Genomic DNA, 20,955 nt, shown 5'->3' with positions numbered 1-20,955 from the left:
TTATACTTCTTTTCAGTCTTACATGACTGTAACTACATTTGGCCACGAAATGGAAGCAAAAGTGCTGGGGGAGATTTTGAAACCCTCTGCTCAGTTGAAACAAAATAATAATGGTTGGTAATGACTTACTAGTCTTTTCCCGCTGATGGTGTGATAATTCCTATATAAACAATGTTCAGAATCAGGCATGTCGTCAGCCTGCCTGAGTCAGGTGGTAGTTTTTACATATAGAAAGGACTCCAACAGCCATTAGGACAGCACGAGGTCGACTGTGTGCAGACCAACTTTGCCCATTATCAGCTGGTACCCCAACTGAAGAGAAGCCTGAAAGGCATGCTTTGATTAATTCTTTTTTAAGATGCTGAAAGGAACAGGACTACTCACTACCACACCCCCACCTCCCTCATACTTAACTAATTTTGGATCTCAAGACAGGCTCGGCTGCCCATGACTGCATCATTCTGAAGCCACCAAGCTGCATCAGAGCATTTATTTTCTGCTTAACACCTGTTGGTTGTACGTTCACTAGGCCTAACCGTCACAATGAGCAGAACTTCACTGTGAAACTAGAAGGCAGTCAACATACATATTTCACCAGCTGACTTCCCAAACATATCTCCACCAGGAAAACAGCTCAGCTCGTTCTCAGCACTTTACCTTTGTTTTTAATGCTGCCCTCAATGTTTCATCTGCTTTTCAAAGTTATATTTTGTATCTTATTTAGTTTACAGTATATCTATTTAAGATGATTAAGGACACAAAGTAAATTCAATTTCGAGTATTTTGACTACTAATCTATTTTTATGTATTTTAAGACGTCTAGTGTCTCCTCCTCTGTAATATGGACACTTTTCAAGATATCACTATTTATTTCTCCAAGTTCTCTAGCTTCCATATCCTTCACCAAATTAAATACTGATGCAAGATATGTGTTTAGTATCTTACCCATCTCCTGCAGTTGCAGTTCCAGATCTTTAACAGGGCCTGTTCCCTCCCTAATTACTCTTTTGCCTTAATGTATTTGTAAAATCTCTTTAGATTCTCCTTTATCCTTTTTGCCAAACTATTTCCTGTCCCCTTTTTGCTCTCCTGATTTCCCTCGAGTATATTCCTACTGCCCTTATACTCAAGGAATTCACTTGATCCCAGCTGGCATCTTGCAGAATTTAACTGTAGGGGAGCTTTTCTTTCCTGTGGGACTCATGCTGACAGGTAGACTGATTAACAGGAAAAATATCGTACATTTCACATGATCAAAGCCTACATGAGCACTCAAGGAGTGCAAGAAAAGAGAGAGATCAAGGTGAAGTAGAGTGGTGGGGGCAAGGAGTGAGTTGAGTGAGCCCGATTGTGGTGGGCGAGGGAAGGGTGATTCCTGAACACACAGGAGTTTCCAGTCACAGGAGTTAGAAGGTATTAGGAATTCAATAGTGGTTTCTTGGGTTTGAGGGGCATTTAGTGTCTAATGGTGGTCAGGAGGAGAACAAATGGTGGTTGGCAGGGCAGCATTAACAGGTTGCCTTTTGACTTGAGAAAATAAATGGTCTTGCTCTCTGTAGACCTCGAGTAATCAGTAAGTGATCTAACATGTGGATTCAGCCCTTTTCATCTTCTTGCAGCTGCCAAGTCTCCCGAGGATTTGGAAGTTTGGCACTCTGTAGTTAAAATAGAATGACTGTTGAAATGAAAGCAGGCAGCTGATTATAATATTTAAATAACTATGATATGGAGATGTCAGTGTTGCACTGGCGTGGACAAGATAAGAAACCACACAACACCAGGTTATAGCCCAACAGGTTTATTTGAAAACACAAGTTTTTGGAGCCTCGCTCCTTCTTCAGGCATTAGTGAGGTGGTATCAGACACACAATTTATAAGTAAAAGATCAAAGGGTCACACCACTGATAAGGATTTACTAAACAAACCTAAGATGTTGTTAAATCTTTAATCAGTTAGAACGTTTTAACTTATTAACATGTATATGTAAATCCCTAAATTCCTTTCAAGTGGCTGCTCTGAGAGAACTAAAGGTTTTATCAATGTAAAGAAGAGGTGACATTTTAGGTCAGACAATGCACGTTAGGTGTGAGGCCTTGTTTAAGATGACACATTGACTGGCCGTCTATAAATTGTGTGCATTTTGAACAACACAGAACGTATCTGTAAATACGCATTCACTTGAAACATTTACATGTGCGTGCACGTGTACATGTGAGAGAGAGCGAGCGAGAGCACGAGAGAGAGCGCGCGAAAGAGCGGGGTGCACGGAGGGCATGTGCAGGTGTGTGGAGAGCATGCGTGGGCGTGTGTACAGAGCGTGGGCATGTGTGCTGAGCGTGCGGTGAGTCTGTGCGTGTGCGCATGTGGGCAGAGCGTGGGCGTGGGGAGAGCATGTGAGCGCACAGAGAACGTGTGTACACTGAGAGCGTGCATGTGTAGAGAGCATGTGTGCGCGTGGAAAATGCACACTGGAGTGTACACATGCACGCATGTGTGGGTGGAGAGTGTGTGCGTGTGTGCACGCATGTTGGGTGTGTGCGCATGCAGGCATGTGTGTGTGGCGTGTGTACTTAGCATGTGCGCATGCGGGGCACGCGTGTGAGGGAGTAAGAGTGAGAAGTGAGAGAGTATGAGTGTGAGTGAGAGAGAGTGTGACAGAGAGAGCGTGCGTGTCAGCACGTGAGTGTGCATCTGTGTCTGTGCATGTGTCTCTGTTGGCTGGACAGTGGGGGTGAGTGTGTGTGAGTAAGAGTGTGTGAGTGGGTGTGTGTGTTTGTGAAAGAGAGTGAGAAATAGTCTGTGCGCCTCTGTGGGCGTGTGTGTTTGCGGAAGAGAGAATGAGTGTGTGTGCACGTGTGTGCGCTTGAGAGACAGTGTATGTGTAAGAGAGGGTCTGTGTATGTGCGTGTTAGTGAGTGTGCGTGTTAGTGTGTGTGTGTGTGTGTGTGTGCGTGTTAGTGTGTGTGTGTGTGTGTGTCTGTATGCTTGTGAGAGAATGTAGAGTCTGTGAGAGAGTGTATAGGTGGAGTCACCTGTAGTGCGACATGAACCCACAATCTTGGTTGAGGCTGTCCTCATGGGTGTCAAACTTGGCTGTCAGCCTCTGCTCAGTGACTCTGCGTTGCTGTGTATCCTGAAGTCCGCCTTTGAGGATGTTTACCCAAAGATCTGAGGTCAAATGTCCTTGACCATTGAAGTGCTCCCACACTGGGAGAGAACATCCCTTTTTGGCAATTTTTGCACAGTGATTTGAAAGTAATTTGGGGATTTACATATACATATTAATCAATTAAAACTTTCTAGCTGATTAAAGATTTAACAGCATCTTAGGTTTATTTAATACATCCTCATCAGTGGTGTGACCCTTTGATCTTCTACTTATAAATTCTGTGTCTGACACCACATCACTAACACCTGAAGACGGAGCAAGGCTCAGAAAGCTTATGTTTTCAAACAAACCTGTTGGACTAGAACTTGGTGTGGTGGGATTTCTTACCTTGTTTAAATGATCAAACTGCTTTCCACAGATTGCTATTCATTCCTCATCTTGCTTGCAGATAAAATAGGATATGGGCGGTTTTGTCCCTGTTCCAGATTTCTTGGCATAGATTTTTGGAGATTGTACAGAACTGGGAATTTGGAAACACAATCCAATTCACATTTCTTACAGATCCTATTGTTGCCGGTAAGAGAGCAGTGTCAGGATGTGACTCACATTGGAAAACCCACACTCAGCAGGACAATTCTAAGTCAGGGCCGAGTTCAAACAGATTTAAATTTCACTGGTGTGAGGGCCTTATCCTGTAGTGAGTGAGTGACTTTTTTTTTTTAAGTAGACTTGAATGCTTGTGAAGGGCTGCTGAGGTTTTTAAACTGTCAAATGAGAAAACAGCTTACTCCCCACTAAAAATTTAAAAGAAAGTTTTAAAGTTTTAACAGATGTTTGCTGACACAACCTCAAATGTTTTCATTGTAATATTTATTACTGCTCTGGTGCCTCCAAAAACTTTTCATTACCAGATTGAGGGGACTTGCAAGTTCATAGCTTGATTGACAATTCCAAGAGTTTGGAAAACAATTTGCTGTCTTTGATGTAAGATTATGAATACAAATATTTGTTTTCATAACAGGTTAAGCATTTGAGGAGATTGTGTATGGAATGGGTTTTCATGACTGAGGGTGTTTTTATACAATGAAGTCAGCAATAGATATTTTGAATAGCTATGATACTATTGAATGGTGGAGCAGCTTGAGGAGCTGAACGACCTACTCTTGTTCCTATTTGTTACGGTCTTAACATTATCTTGTTTCATGTCAGCCTGGCTCCTGAGGTCTGCCCTTGGTGGATATTGGGTGAATTGCCATGGAGATACAAGGCCAAATCATGGTTGATGGGGGAAGCAGATCCGTAAGCTTTGGATAGTCAGCAAGGAGAGATCATGTCCAGAGTGAGGCACAGCCTGAGTGAGTATATATTTTTGGGATTTTAGAGCAGCATAGGAATTAAGGAAAAAGGTACTTTTTGCGTTTTTGGTTCTTTTAAGAGGATAAATTGAAGCTTGGGATTGAGAGACCAGTACAAAGCAAACAGTGACATTCATAGAAAAACCAAAAAAAAATTAGTTGTTAATAGGTGCTAATTTGTATCATAAATTACTGTCAGATTGAAGGCAAATAGGAAAACTATTTTACAGATTATGTCTAAAAGACCAGTAGGAAATGTAAAAACAGAAAGCTAAGTAAACAAAATAGAGATGCAGGGCCAGGCGATTTGTTGTACCTGCATGATGTGGGCATTGGTGGACTCCATTTTGGTTAATTGTGACAATATTTGTATCAAATATCAGTTGTTTGAGGAACTCCAGTTCAGTTTATGACTTGGAGTCTGAGCTTCAAAATGTGACATATCAGGGAGGAGGAGAGTTACTTCGATGCAATGTTTCAGGAGGCAGTCACAGCCTTTAGATTAACTACCTCAAATTTGGTCTGTGGTCAGGGCATGGAAGGTATGACTATGAGTGAGGAAGGTAGAGAGATCCAGGAGGTAGTGCTGGAGGAGCCCCAGCCCTTGATCTTCAAAAACAGGCTTGAAATTCTTACTCCTTCTGCGGACAAAAGTGATGGTTGCAGGGAGGATAAGCAAACTAACCGTAGCATAATGGTGCCATTCAAGAGTGGGGAGAAAAAATGGCGTGTAATTCTAATTGGGGATAGTATATTCAGAGGAACAGATATTGTTCTCTGTGGCCAGGACCGAGAGTCCCAAAGGGTGTGTTGTCTGCTTGGTGCTCAGGTTCAGGATCTCTCATTTGGGCTGCAGAGGAACTTAGAGTGGGAGGGTGAAGATCCGGTTGTTGTGGTCCAGGTTGGTACCAACAATATAGGTAGAAAAAGGAAAGAAGTTCTACTAAGGGAATATATGCAGCTCGTGGCTAAATTAAAAAGCAGAACCGAAAAAGGTAATAATCTCTGGATTATAGCTGTGTCATAAACTAATTGCTACGGGGTCAACAAGACTAAAAAGGTAAATGCATGGCTCAAAAGATTGGTGTGGGAGAAATGGATTTTAAATCATGGGACATTGGCACCAGTACAGGGGAATGAGGGAGCTACTCTAAATAGAATCGCACACCAAGGCAACAGGCCACTCAGTTCACACGAACCCTCTCAACTGCATCCCACCCAGACCCAACCCACTATTCTATCCCTGTCACCTTGCAATTCCAATGGCTCATCCACCTAGCCTGCACATCTTTGGGCAATTCAGCATGGCCAATCAGCTTAACCTGCAAATCTCTGGACTGTGGGAGGAAACCAGAGCATCCGGAGGAATCCCTCACAGGCATGGGGAGAATGTACAAACCCCACACAGACAGTCACCTGTGGCTGAAATCGAACCTGGGTCCCTGGTGCTGTTGAGGCAGCAGTGCTAACCACTGAGCCACCGTGTCACCCCTGTTCTAATGGGATAGGCTCCAACTGAAACATGCTGGGAACAAAGTCCTGGCAAATACTAACATAAGCATAACTAGGGTTGTAGATAGGGCTTTAAATTGGATAGTGGTGAGTCATGGGTTCAGTTGCATGGAAAATTAGAATTTCAAAGGTAAAACAGAAGGTCGGATTACAGGTTAGGGTGGAGGTTAGATAGACCTTAGGTTTAGAGTAAAAGTTCGGCACAACATCGTGGGCCGAAGGGCCTGTATTGTGCTGTACTGTTCTATGTCATACTGCAACAAGGAACTATAAAAACATAGGGAAATTTGATAATAGAACAAACTTAAAGGCTTTGTATCTTAATGCCCACAGCTTTTGCAATAAGGTAGACAAATTCATGGCACAAATAGTGGGAAATAGATATTATGTTATAGACATTACGGAAAAATTGTTTACAAAGAGATCAAAACTGGAAACTTAACATTCGGGGATGTCTGACATTTCGGAACGTCAGGAGAGATGGATACGGTGGTGCAGTAGCATTGCTAGTAAGCAATGAAATGAGGACAGTTGTGAAAGACAATCTAGGCTCAAATGATATACAGTCCATTTAGGTGGAGGTATAAAACAGAAAGGGAAAGATGACATTGGTAGAAGTAGTGTACGGACTACAAACAGTAGTCACCATGTGGGAAAGGCTATAAATCAACACATAGGAGGAGAATGTAAGAAGAATAGAGCACTAATTATGGGTGACTTTAATCTTCATGTTGATTGGGTTAATCAAATTGGAAAAGGTACTATGATAATAAATTCATAGAGTACATTGGGATAGTTTCCTAGAGCGATGTGTCATGGAGCCAACCAGGGAACAAGCTACCTTGGATCTGGTAATGGGTAATAAGGCAGGCTCAATAAATGACTTTAGAGTAAAAGATCCCCTAGGACATAGTGATCATAACATGAAAGAAGTTAATAATCAGTTCAAGAGTGAGAAACCTAGTTGGAAACAACGATGTTTAACTTAAATAGATGGAATTACATTGAAGTGAGAAAAGAAACAGCTAAAGTTAACTGAGTGGATAGATTAGCAGGAATGACAGTAAGCAAACAGCGGCAGACATTTCAGGAGAGAAGTCATGACTCTTGCCAAAAATACGTCCCATTAATATGGGAACATTCAAAGAGATGGATAAACTAACCATAGCTAATCAATGAAGTTTAAGGAGAGATTAAATTGAAAGTAAAAGCATAAAAGGAGGCCAAATTCACTGATATCCCCAAACACTGGGATAAATCTAGAATTCAGCAAAGGACATTAAAAAGATAATAAAGACAGAGAAAATAAACTACAAGGGCAAACTAGCCAGAAATATTAAAACTGACAATAAGAGCTTCTATAAATACAACAGGAAACAGGGGTCAAAGTGAACATAGGCCCCTTTGAAAATGAATTTGGGGAGACAGTTGGGGGGAACAAGTAAGTGGCAGAGGAGCTAAACAGATATTTTGCATCAATCTTTACAGTGGAAGATACATTGAACATCCCATTAATACTGAATAATATGGGGGAAGAATTAAGTACTATCATCATCTAGAGAATTATTATTAGACAAGTTCTTTGGGATAAAAGCAGCCCTGATGGTTTTCACCCTAGGATCCTAAAAAAGGGTAGCTACAGAGTTACTGGATGCATTTGTTGTAATTTTCCAAACATCCCTGGATTCTGGAGAAAAACCAGAAGATTGGGAAAACTGCTAATGTGACACCCTATTCAAAAAAGGAGGTAAAAAGCAGGTAACCACAGGTCCACTTGTCTAACATCTATTGTTGGAGAAGCATTTGAATCAATTATTAAGGAAGTAACAGCAGAACATGTGAAAAATCATAATCTAATCAAGCAGAGTCAGCATAGCTTGATGAAAAGGAAATCATATCTGACTCATTTATTTGAGTTTTTTGAGGAAGTCTCAACAGTAGACACGTTGTATTTGGATTTCCAGAAGGCATTCAACAAGGTACCTCAAAAAAGGTTAAGTTATAAGATAAGAGCCTACAATGTTAGAGTAGTGCATTGACAATAGGTAGAGAATTGGCTAACGGGCAGGGAACAGCAAGTGGGGAAAAGGGGTTCTTTTTCAGCTTGGCAACCTATGACCAGTAGGGTTCCACAGGGATTAGTGCTGGGACTGCAACTGTTCACGATATATATTAATGACATAGAAGGAAGCCACTGTACGGTAGCTAAACATAGACGGTACAAAAATAGGTGGAAAGGCAGGTTGCAAGAAGGATATCAAACAGTTTACAGAGAGATATTGATAAATAAGAAGGCAAAAAGTTGGCAAATGGAGTATAATGTGGGAAAATGTGAAGTTGTTCATTTTGGAAAGGAGAACAAATGAATAGTATTATTTAAATGGAAAAAAGCTGCAGAAAACTGCAACACAAAGGGACTTAGAGATACTTGTGCACCAAACACCGAAACAGGGAATGCAGGTAATCAGAAAGGCTCATGAAATTGGAGTATAAGAATAGACAAGTCTTACAACTGTACGAAGTGTTTAGAGCACTATAAGCAGTTTCCGTCCCTTTATTTCAGAAAAGATATCATTTCATTGGAGGCAGTTCAGAGAAGGTTCCATAGGATGATCAACTCCTCCCACTTCCTACAGACTAAGGGGGTGGCCATGGGAACCTGTATGGGCCCAAGCTACGACTGCCTCTTCATAGGATACGTGGAACAGTCCCTCTTCCGCAGCAAATATCCCCACCACTGCCTACCTTCACCTATCACCATCCCACCTACCTTCCCCAGCCCCACCCCTCCTCTCTCCATTTATTTCGGAGCTCCCTTCCCCCTCCCCCATTTCTGAAGAAGGGTCCCAACCTGAAACGTCAACTTTCCTGCTCCTCTGATGCTGCCTGTCCTGCTGTGTTCCTCCAGCTCCACACTGTTATCACAAGTATGAAGGAATTGTCTTATGAGGAAAGATTAAAAGGTTTGGAATCTGCTCATTTGCGTTTAGAAGAATGAGAGGTGATTTCATTGAGACACATAAATATAGATTCTTAAAGGGCTTGACAGGATAAATGTTGAGAGGACGTTTCTCCTCATGGGAGAGTCTGAGACCAGAGGGCATAGTTTCAGAATTAAGGGACACCAATTTGAGAATGAAATGAGGAGAAATTTATTCTCTCAAAGGGTTGAGTGCCTTTGGAGATAGACAGACAGCTTGGGGGCAGAATCCTTGTGTATGTTTAAGTCTGAGACAGATAGATTGTTGATCATTTGGGGAATAACGGTTATGGGGAAAGAATGGAAAGTGGAAGTGAGGAGCGTGGGATCAGCCATGACCTAACGAATGGCGGAGCAGGCTCAAAGGGCTGAACAGTCTACACCTGTTTCTATTTCTTGTAGTCTTATAGGTTGGCATTAGCTGACAGAACATTGGCATAGGAGTTATGATAGACTATGGGTGCGGACATGGGCATGGCTTGCAAAATATGGGAATGTGGAGAGGGTGGGGATGAAGTTTCGAGGGCCTAATGATTAGCAAAGCAAGTGCGACAAAATTAATGAGAACTGAAAAGGGCCTTTTAACCAGACCATCTCAGCACTTGGCAATCCTGTAGTTGCCTTTAAATTGTGTCCAAGGGGGCAGACCCAGTTTATCCCACACTTGCTTCCACTTCTCTGAGGATCCTGCCATTTGGGGCACTTTTTCCTGAGGTGGCTGAGTAGAGCCAGATGATTTCCCAAGTTTGCGTACCTGCCTCAGGAAGAGAAATTCCAGGTCCTTGACATAGCCATTGAGTTATAGCAATCTACAGCAAGAAAAAGGCCTTTCAGCCCATTGTATCTGCACCGGTCAAAAACAATCATCTAACTATTATAATCCCATTTTCTAGTACTTGGCCCATGGCTTCGTATGCTTTGGCAACACAAGTGCACATCTAAATCCTTACTAAATGTGAGGGTTTCTGCCTCCACCATCCTAACAGGCAGTGAATTCCAGATTTTCACTACCCTCTGGGTGAGAACATTTTTCCTCACATCTCCTCTAAACCTTCTGCTCCTTATTTTAAATTTATCTCCCCAGTCATTGATCCATCCACTATTGGAAAAAGCTTCTTTGGGTCTACCCTATCTATGCCACTCAATTTTATTGCTTCTCAATCTCCTCTCCTCCTCGGAAAACAACCCAAGCGGGCCAAATCTCTCTTAATTCAAACTCTCCAATCCAGCTAACATCCTAGTAAATCTCGTCTGCATCCTCTCCAGTGCTACTGTTTCAATCTTTGGCGTGATACCCAACCATACATATCTTGGGAGTTAAGATTTGGTCCTTGGTCTCTAAAATTAAGGTTATCCGTGTGACTATCTATGTTTTTCCAGCCTTCTTCTCCAGCATTCTACTGTTCTCTTCATTTTCCATCAACTGTTATTAAACTTATCACCTATAGGGTGCCCCATATCTGATTCCTCAATCTTTTACTGACATACAATACTGAGTATCTCTTTTCTCTCTGTTGTCTCATTTATGTTAATGTAATTAATTTAATTTGATCCTCAAACAAAGAGCCAGGGAAACTGGTAGAGGAGGTGTTCAGATGCTCGCCAAATTTTTGGCACCTCAGTTGTAATACTGCTAGACGTATGGCGATGGTGAGTAGATAGGGCATTTAATTATTGCTCCTACAGTTTTTGGCACCATCATGAGTAACAACAGAAATAATAAAAGAATAACAAACACAATAAAGAAAATGATATGGGCCTCATTAAACTGTAAAGAAAACAGAACATCTTACCATATGCTTCTTGAGCTTTGGCATGAGTTTACTTAAAATCTGATCATGGTGTGTCTGGAACCGTTGAAGCTTTGGAAATCCAGGAATAAAAAACCCTGAAAATAAAATAATCAACTTATTTAATGAATTTATGGAGGAAACATAACTTCATCAAGGCTGGAAGTATAGTGAAACAAGTCTGCAGATGGTGGTGTGGAAATTGGGCCTTGTTTCACTTGTCTTACAGACTCAATTATCCCCTGGCCAGTCTTAAACACCATCTCATCCAACTTTCCTATTGTCCCCTTATCCTTACTTCAAGGTTGCTGGGACAATTGTCCAAAATCGATTATCTGAAATGTGTGAGCTGCCTATTCAGGTGCAACTGGTATCAACAGCTCATCTACATCATTTAGTTGAGATCCCAAGGGCCTATTTTCGGCAGGCGTAAGGCCTCGTGGTTTGGGCATATTGTCTGAAACAAACTACTTTTGTCACAATATATTTGACGTTCAACACATAATCGTAGTGCAAAAATGGTGACCCTAAGCTTTAAAACTGAGCTCAGAACCAGGAAAGTTTCTCAAAATGTAAACGAAACTTAAGGAGTTTTAAGTTACTTTTCATTCTGCTATTGTGGCAAAAGGAACAAATAATTAGTTGCAACAAGTTCAATCTCTACTGCTTGCCCATACGTTGTTATACATTGATGTGGAATATTTGAGCAATGGAACATTGGGATAACAAAATGAATACCAATTTGCCAAATGACAACAAATATAACAAATTTGGGCAGTCAAAATTTCTATTAGATATTGAACAGAAAACGACAAATTTAAAATTCTGAATGAAAAGTACAAGTTACCTACATAAGAGTGTTCAAGCATGTGTAAAATGTGCTTCAAAAGCAATATTTAGATTGAACAGCATACCTCGCATTGAAAATTGGGGCGGGGGAGGGTAGAGATGTGTAAATCTGTATCAGTAAATCATTGAATTATCACTGAAGTTTCTTTTAAGATGGGGGAGGGTAAATAGGGAGGGGAACCTGATTCTTTTGCTTGAACAGAAACAGTAACATTTGAATGCATAGAAAGGAAATATATAACACAATGAGCCAGTATGACTGGACAACAGCAGCCTCATTTTGAGTTTTACTTTCTTTACAGCAAATGTAATCACTGGTTGCAAGAGACCTTATTGTCTAACAGTAATGCATTGTAAGCTCACTCTTACAAGAAATTCTATGTGGCATGTATTTTGACAATACATTTTCAAAAACAAAATCATATTCACTTACAACAATCATTCAGAAAATGAGAGGGACTAAAATATTAAGGCTTCAAGTTAAATATTTGAATTAAATGCTTTTAAAAATAAAGTGTAACTTGGAAAAATAAATATTTATAATGCAAAGAATGTCAAGATTGTGCTGGACACAGGTTGGGATGGATGATGGAGTTCTTATCAAAGACTGCACCTGGCATTTGGGGCAAAGAAAAGTTATTTAATTGTTTCAGTACCACTCCTATTAACTGAGTAATTATGATTATTGCCAATCTTTCTTAAACAATGGTTTGGCTTCACCTGGAATATTGTGCCCAAGTTTATATAGGAATTAACTGTTCCTATTGGTAAGAAGGTCAAACACCAGAGGACACAGACTCAAAATACTGGACAAAAGAGTTAAAGAGGACATAGGGTGCATAATATCTATGCAGGAATGGTTACAACCCAGAATGGACTAAAAATATTGTGATAGCATATTTAATCATGTGTTTCAAAAGGATTTGAATCTAAAGAGGCAAATAAGAACTGCAGGGCTATGGGGTAAATTCAGGGGAGTGTGACCAGTTAAAAGCTTCATGTGAAGGGGCGGAGATGATGTTTAGGCTGTAATATTGGAGTAGAAAGTTTTTAGTAGCTTTTTTCAGGACTGGAATCAGATCTCAAGGATCCATCAAAATAAAATACTGCACATGCTGGAAATCTAAAACAAATAGAGAAACTATTTGAGGAGCTCAGCAGGTCTGGCAGCATCTGGGAAGAGATAGGTGCTGCCAGACCTGGTGAGTTTTTCCAAAGTTTTGTGTTTGTCACAAGGGTCAGCCTGTTAGGCATTACTACTGTTAAAAAAAAACTTTGCGGCTGTTCGTACTCAGTTGGAGTTCCATGGCAGTCATGACCTAGTTGGAGCACAGGACTGCAAAATTTTGGCTTGCTAGCCAACTGTGAGCCAAGGGCCCCAATTTTGGACCTCTGATCCAGTAATTTCCACTATCTTATAGTGCTTACTGAAACCCAAACACAAGAAACTTTTACTTACTAAATTGTTCCACTTGTCAATCAGAAATGTAAAGACAAATCGGATATTCAGAAGTCCGGCAACAAAGTGTCTTTTAGTTGATAAGTGTCCATAATAAAATGAAGTGTCAATGTAATCTCAAAGTTTCCCCAGTGGCAGAATTCAATTGCAGAAAAAAGCACTCAAACAAATTCACACAAACTGACAAAGATGCAAAATGTGATGCCTGAGCAGACTCTGAATCAGGGGACAAACAGGCAGACATTTAAAATTTAATTGAAGTTATTTAAGACAACGTGTAATTTTGATCTTCTATTTAGCAGAATATGTGCTCTGTTCATTGCGGTAATGTGGTCAAATCAATGGTCCTCCCCAAAAGATTGCCTGCCTTACATCGCCACCCGCTCTCAAATAAGATATGAAATTTCTGCTAACTCAGCTAAATGAGGAATTGAGAGATTCTAACCTCATTACCCCATAAGAGTTTGCAATTTTCCTTCAAGTATTTATTTATCATTGATGGTTTGCTCGTTCTATATTAGTGAGGCCTGGCAACAAAAATGGAGTGGGCTTCAAGCCTATGACACTGGTTGGCTTGTGATCTCTGAGAAACATAGGTGAATAACCGTTCTGGTTGTTATAAAAATGGAAATATAATTGAAATTTGGATTGTGAACTAAAATCAGTTGCATCTAACCAATTAGAAAGCAGAGAAAGAGCTCGGAACCCTTTACCAGTGATAGATAAAGACGCTGCATAATGATGTAAGAAATGTTATAGTAAAATTGGATTACTTGTAAAGACCGTAGCTTTTTATTTTTCTGTTTTTGATTGTAGATTGAAATGGGAAAAAGACTGATTTAAAAGCCAAGGATTGTTGAAGGATCACTGCACTTTTAAAAACAAGTCATCTCACACACATCGTAACCACCAACCAATGGTTGGAGTAGAGTGCTGCGCCAATCCTCCTTTTCTACTCTTACGTACAAGTTGCTTGTTCAGACATGTTATGGCTCATTTCCCATAGCTACTGGATATTGAACCCCTGCCTTTTGGCCCAGAGGTAGGGCAACTATCAGCACATTACAAGATTCCTTTTGATAATCGTCTATTTATATTTTGAAAGAATGGAGAAAGGCTTTGCAGAGATCTGAACTTGTGATTTCCTGTTTACCATGCAGACACTTAACCAACTCAGCCAAACGTATGTATTTTTAAACAACTTGTTCAGGTATATTGTGGCACACCGGGACTTGAAACCAGAGGTTCTGGCCAAGAAGTAGGGACATTACCACCAAATCACAAACTCCTGAGGTATTTTGAATCAACCTGTTCGCTATATGTTATGACACATCGAGGCAGATGGAACTCAAATCTGGACCTTCTGGCCCAGAGGCAAGGACTACACCACTATGCCACAAGATCCTTCATAATCATGAAAAGGAAAAATTTAGAGGGATATGGGCCAAATGCAGGCAAATGGGGCGAGTTTAGTTTGGCAAACTTGGTTAGCATGGACCAGTTGGACACAATGGTCTGTTTCCATGCTGCATCACTCTATAAGTGTGGTTTACGTAGCTATTTGTGCAAGTAGTGGGGGTAGCTCTAGTTGCAGACAGGCTGGAGCCATGGGGCTGTGTGTGTGTGTGGAGATTTGGCAGGCAACAAGAAGCTGATTGGTCTTTGAAATAGTTATCAATGACCAGTTAACAACTGCAAAGACTTCCTGCTTGCTCAGAAATTGTGGTGTGAATGTTCAAGTCAAAAGTCATTAGACCTCTGCTCTGAAGTAACAAAAATTCAAGCTTGAAGATAGCCAGTTTACTTTTGACCATGAGCTGTGGTAAGCTGTGACTTTTATTAATAAAGTCAGAGCCCTTCATATTATGAATCAGTCACTCTATGTCTCCTGAAAACAAGTGACACTACCTGGAGAAAGAAGGTCAAGGAACAGTATCCTCAAAAGCCAGAAGGATTAACTCAGCAAATTTGGGGACATGGAATTGAACTGCCTTTCCAGTGTTTCCCTCGACCCATAACACCCATTTTTTTGTGTTTATCTGCATGTGTGTGTACAGGGGGAGTCTATAAGTGGGTTACAATTTTAATTGGAACAGTAAAATGTTGACAGTTCATAATTGTTTGTCTATGATTAGAATCTATTTATTTATAATAAGTTGTAATTCTTGTTAAATACAGAAACTTGGCCCATGCTTTCGCTCAACCTGGGTCTAAAAGATAGGTAAATTGAGAAATTCTAAGTACTTTTTGAAACTTTTAATTTTTGTGATGACTCCAAGAATAGGGGGGTTTGATTACCAGCACACTACTCCAGTGAGGTATAACATACACTGTCTTTCAGGAGAAGAAAAAGGTATTAAAGAGTATTCTTGTTCCAAACTTCTCTGAAGCTGGAAACAAAGTAATGCTATTACTGAATGGAAATTACTCTGGGGATTCATTCACAAGTTTTTTTTATAATACTTACAAGATGGGTCACCCGGAAATAAGTTTAGCATTCAGATTAGATCTTTATCCATTCTATTCAAATGTATTCTCAGTACTTAGGGATAACAGATTATGGGGAATCTAATTCGTACATCAAGATGTATGGGAATTGCCAAGTTTCTGGTGATTTCAGCTGGGAACATTTTAGCAATGATCTCGGATAAATTTAACTGTTCCACTTTTAATAAAACACTTTATACTATATGATTTAACATTGAGTTCCTGCTGCATACCTATCTTTTCTCAGCCAAGATTGACACCTTTTACAATTTGGCATTTTTCTCCCAAAAATAGTATTATGTTATTAGCACTCAGACATAGTGGTACAACCTATATATGACCAACGTAGTATGTGTCTATTAGACAGAACTATTATCTTTTTAAATATTTTCCAAATATAGATCTCTTCTGTGAATTCTCAATAGCTATTTTTTCAGAAGATTAAATGATTAAGTGCTCTGGTGACGCAAAGTTAATCGGAGAATAGCCACTTCTGATGTGAATAGTGGTCATGTTTCCTACTTTACCTTTCTGCCAAAAAATACTTATTGAAGAATAAAAAAAATGATCATGTTGGCAGTATGTTTGGGAAATTGAAATAAAACTTTGAAAAGTGTATTCACCCTGCTGTTTAATTCCTCAAAATATACCACACTGACTGAAAAATTATTTACTTTTTTTTAAATTGACCTTGCTCAAAATGAACCAGTGAGATCAGGAAATAATTAGGATGTGTTTTTATAGCATCATTGAAGCATTTTATATGAGGAGCACAAGTAAGAGAAACATAAATGTTTCTGAAAAAAAATCATATTGGACTTGAAATGATAATTTTGTTTTTTTCCTCTCCACAAATGCTGCCAGACCTGCTGAGTTTCTCCAGCAGTTTTTGTGATCACTTCAGATTTCCAGCATCGGCAGTAATTTGCTTTTAGTTAAAAAAAACATTGTTTTATCCTTGTTGCTTGTTGTTTCTATACTTATTCTCAGTATTTCGTGACATTTTTGGTTTTGTTTTTCAATTTTGGTATTTTACTTTTATCATGGGCTAACTTTTATATGGAAGAGATAGCCCTGCCCACTGGCTACAAAGTAGGTGGTGATCCTGCATCTGCAGACCCCGGAAGCAATGACCAAATTTCATGGTTGTCAGGAAAAGGTTTTCCTGAAGTGGTGGCTTCTGACCACATGATAAAGGATGTCCCACCTCAAACCGTTGCCAATCCATCAGATGGCCAGGAACTCTCCAATCATTGCAGTGTTATTTGGAAGTAGTGGCCACTGCTGGGACTGCAGTTAAACTCTGACCAGGAGCATTGCTTGAGGTCAGGGTTCAAAGTAAGTGAGGTCACCTCACTGGGGCCAGTAAGGCAGGTCCCAGCTTGGGGTATAGCCTGGCCAAACAGAAGGAATCTCTCAACCAAGTTCGCAGCTAGGCTACGTGGTGTGTGTAGTCTTCACCACTGGTAAAGTACGCCCTGAAGTGGGGAGTTATTAGTTTTATCAGTCTTACATCCTGTTTAACCAATGGCTCCCCAACAATGCAGCTCTATCTCAGCACTGCAGTGAAATGTCAACCATTTAACATGGTTAAGTGATTAAGTCAATATTGGACTTGAACTAACACATTCCCATAAAACAAAAAAAAAGCATAATACTAATGTTCCATGCTTAAAACTTGTAAAATTTTCAATAATGTGTATGACAGGCAAACATGTACAATATGGGTTTCCAAAATGTCATACTTGGTCAAGAAATTAAAACTGCATTTAATACTCATCATTCCGTCAGACTGCTAAAGTGCTTACCATGCATTGCATGTTTCTGGTCAGTCAGTAATTGAGATAGTGCCCAGAATGCATCTTCTTCATTCAAATACATCAGTAAAATTGCTGCAATTTGGCTCATTCCTTGACAGTAGCTCACCTCCTGTGAAGAGAAGCATTATTAATTTCTTATTCATAAGCTATCATACTGTATCTGATGTTTCTGAAACAAACAAATGCACTATAAAGTGAATAAGATAGATATTAGAAATAAATTATATTGTAGATAGAAAAGAAATGCAATCATATCAAAAAATGAATAGTTAATAAATTATTTAATAAATGAGGAGAAACATTTAGCTGTTTAATTAATATTGCATATTGTGTATTCCTGGAATAAAATGAATAACAGATTTAACATTTTAATCATGTTATTATTTGTCATGATCTAATTTCATGCCTATTCTGGAAAAAAAGTGTCTAACTCTCCAAACAGGTGTTTGTCTCGGTCAGCATTCCACTGATGGCAAACAGTTTCAGTTGCCTTAATCCTGAGTTCTGAAATTCTGTTCCTGAACTGCTCCTTTATTTAACTTTTATTGTCCTCCTCTAAGATCCTCATTAAACATACCTTTTTGAACAAACTTTTGGGTACTAGCCCTACTATCTCCTTCTGTGTCTTGGTGTCAAACCTGTATCAATGACATTCTTGTGAAACTTGTTAAGATGTATTGTTACTTCGGTTTACTTTTCTTCCTCATTTACAGGTAGCCTTTTGGCAGCGTAATCCACAATGATGGGTTTAGCTTCCACATGTAAGCTGGCAATACTCTAGTCTATTTCCCCATTGCCCCTCCTGACCACTTTATTGACTGCTGCTCATTTGATATTCAATTTTAGATGAGATGAATTTTCCTTAAGTTAAATCCTGGAAGGACTAAAGCTGATATCTTCCACCATTGCACAACTTGCCACTGATTCCATTCTGTATCCTGGCTATTGTTTCAAGCTGCACTCAGAAACTGGGGTGTACTGTTTGACGTTAGCCGAGTTTCCAATCCCACAATGTCTAAAAAAAGACCATCAACTTTCAACTTGCCCATTTCAGTCCCTGCCTTAGCTCATCTGCCACTTAATCTCTGATCCATGCCTGATCCATACCCAAATTGTTATTTCAATGTTCTTTTTGCTGATCTCTCATTCTCCACTACTTATTCAAAATGCTGCTGCTCATATCCTAATTCACACCACATCTCACTTGCCTTTCATCCCAATTCTTGCTATCTTATACTGGTTGCTAATCTTTCTACTTAAAATTATCAATCTCCTTTTGCTCTATTTATCCAAACAAAATTGGCCAGATTTTCCCTTATACTTACGTTATTGACTTTGTGTAAGTTTAAGATTTCTGTTTGTAATTGGAATTTATCATTTTTTAAACTTAATATGGAATTCATACATTTGGTTACAAGATGAAATCTTCAAGATTGAAATCTGAAAATTTCCAACACGAATGGCTTAAAACTGCAAGTTGACACTTGCTATTGGGGCTTTAAATAATATTTACTACTGTGTCATTATACCTTAGGAATTAAACACAACTTAGTTTTCTTACCGTGTTGTAAACAGAATAAGCGGCGAGTACATGAAACAATGCTTGTTGTCTGTATGAAGAAAATTCAATTACAATTAGAGATAAAACAACTTCAAACATTAGTTAAAGAAAATCTCCAACTTCTTGTAGTTTGTGGATTTTACATTCGGACATTATTGGACAAGTACTTCTGTATAAGCACGATCATCTACAAACTTTTTTTTCCTTTTTTTCTGTCATGGGATGTGGGTGTCGCTGCAGTATTGATTGCCCATCCTAAGTGCCCAGTGAGCAATTGAGAAAGTCAATCACACTGCTGTAGGTCTGGAGTCACATGTTTGCTAGACCAGATAAGACTTTCTTCCCTAAAGGATAGTAATGTACTGGTTGGGTTTTAAATGGGTTCAAGTCTATTGAAGACTAATGATGGAATGGATGTTGACATCAAATTCTGTGTGTGAGAAGTTATTCCAGTTCCAGATGGGTAGTGGATCAAAGTAGAAATGCTGCATTTAATTTGGCATAAATAGCCAAATATCACTCAAATGATTGTTGGTATGGGAAACAGAAACATGTAAACACTGGTATAGTATCAATGTTGTGTTGAAATTACAATTGTGGTATGTTGTTCGAACAAATTAAATATCAGATCTTTCATCTGAATCTTCAGTACTACAATTAATTCGTAATTGAGGTATGCATAGAACTCCTATAACATGGGCTGAGTTTGATAAGATGGTATGCTGAATGTTAATGAGATGATTTGTGCTGTCAATAAGCCATTTAACAAGCAATAATTAATTGGCGACTCATCACAGCCTAGCAAGTAACTCGCTGCACCATTTCTGCAATGCATTGAAGATGGAGTGATTTGCTTCTGAAGTCGAGATGGGCCTTGATGAACTTCTTGTCAAACTCTAATACATATTTTTCCATTGCTGGGTACTACCTCAAATAGTCTCTGTGGAACCAAACCATGCTTACAGACTCTTTTTATTTGATTGCTGCCATTGAGGTATTGCGTAAGGAAGGCTTCTCATAATTGCAACACCTCACCACATTTCACATTCCGCCGACTCCAATCAGTCAGTTTTCATCACAGTTATGCATGGCTACACAGATAAAGTTGGAGGCCTTCTACAATTCTGGTTCCTCCTTGCAATTGGACACCACTTTGTTCAGGAGGTATTAAGCTTTTGAAAGTTTGAAGAACACACATATGCATGACTACCACGTGATTACACCATATTTTTACTATGGTTAGTAAACAAATATGCAAAATGAGAGTTAGCTGTATTTCCTTTCCCAATGATCATGTGAAAATAGTTCCAATTTGAAATGGCAGCAATAAAATGTCACCTGCTGTATCATGTGCATGTAAGGTCTGTTAAAGAAGTGGTTTCTGAGAAGTTGTCATCCAATATCACAAGAAGCTGATAAGAAGATCAAAGGAAGTAACTGTACCTTGCATACCTTTGCCCATTTATCTGCTGCAATGAAATGATGGCCAGAATTATCTTGGTAGATTTCCTGAGGTTATTATCCTTTCCTTCATCTCTAGGTTTGAGGGACTGTTGACTCATGTAACCACTTCCTGCTGAGCAGCCTGACTGTTTCTACCGTGTGAAAAATGCCCAAGGATGGCAAAACATTTAAGAGGTGCAGCTAAGCATTTTTCACTTCCTGCTAATTGAAGGTTTTTGCAGGCAAGTGTATCGCACATCAAGAGCTGACGAGGAATTTAGAAAGATGTCAAATTCAGAAAAGATAGAAAGAGAATTTTGCCTTCATTTTTCTATTGTTTCACCTTTGATATAATCTCAAGAGTTTGCTGCTTCACTTGCACCATTTGTACTGAAATACGGTACTGGAAAATTGTTGAGAAAGAATAAAAGTAATCTTGATCTAGCAACTGAATTGTTTCTAGGAAACAAAGTGTTTGGCATGACCCATAAAGATAACGTCAGCACCAACATCTTCCTTATTTTCCCTACAGTGCAAGAATTTCCAAAACCATCAACATATCTTCATTTGTTTTTACTGTTAGCAACAGT

The 20,955-nt window shown here is 39.4% G+C and overlaps 1 protein-coding gene across 1 annotated transcript in view; it reads right to left on the bottom strand.

Moving 5' to 3' along the window:
• Positions 1 to 20,955, bottom strand: part of LOC109914917 (ecotropic viral integration site 5 ortholog-like) — a 136,176-nt gene that overhangs the window by 67,246 nt on the left and 47,975 nt on the right. The window contains exons 8-10 of the mRNA XM_020514527.2: positions 18,923 to 18,971; positions 17,350 to 17,470; positions 10,750 to 10,844 (exon numbers count right to left, since the gene is read on the bottom strand). Of these exons, the coding sequence (XP_020370116.2) occupies positions 10,750 to 10,844; positions 17,350 to 17,470; positions 18,923 to 18,971 (265 nt within the window). The remainder of the gene's footprint in view (positions 1 to 10,749; positions 10,845 to 17,349; positions 17,471 to 18,922; positions 18,972 to 20,955) is intronic.

The sequence above is a fragment of the Rhincodon typus genome, chromosome 17, assembly GCF_021869965.1.
Source record: "Rhincodon typus isolate 14 chromosome 17, sRhiTyp1.1, whole genome shotgun sequence".
NCBI classification, from domain to species: domain Eukaryota; kingdom Metazoa; phylum Chordata; class Chondrichthyes; order Orectolobiformes; family Rhincodontidae; genus Rhincodon; species Rhincodon typus.
This window is presented reverse-complemented; position numbering and strand designations above follow the sequence as displayed.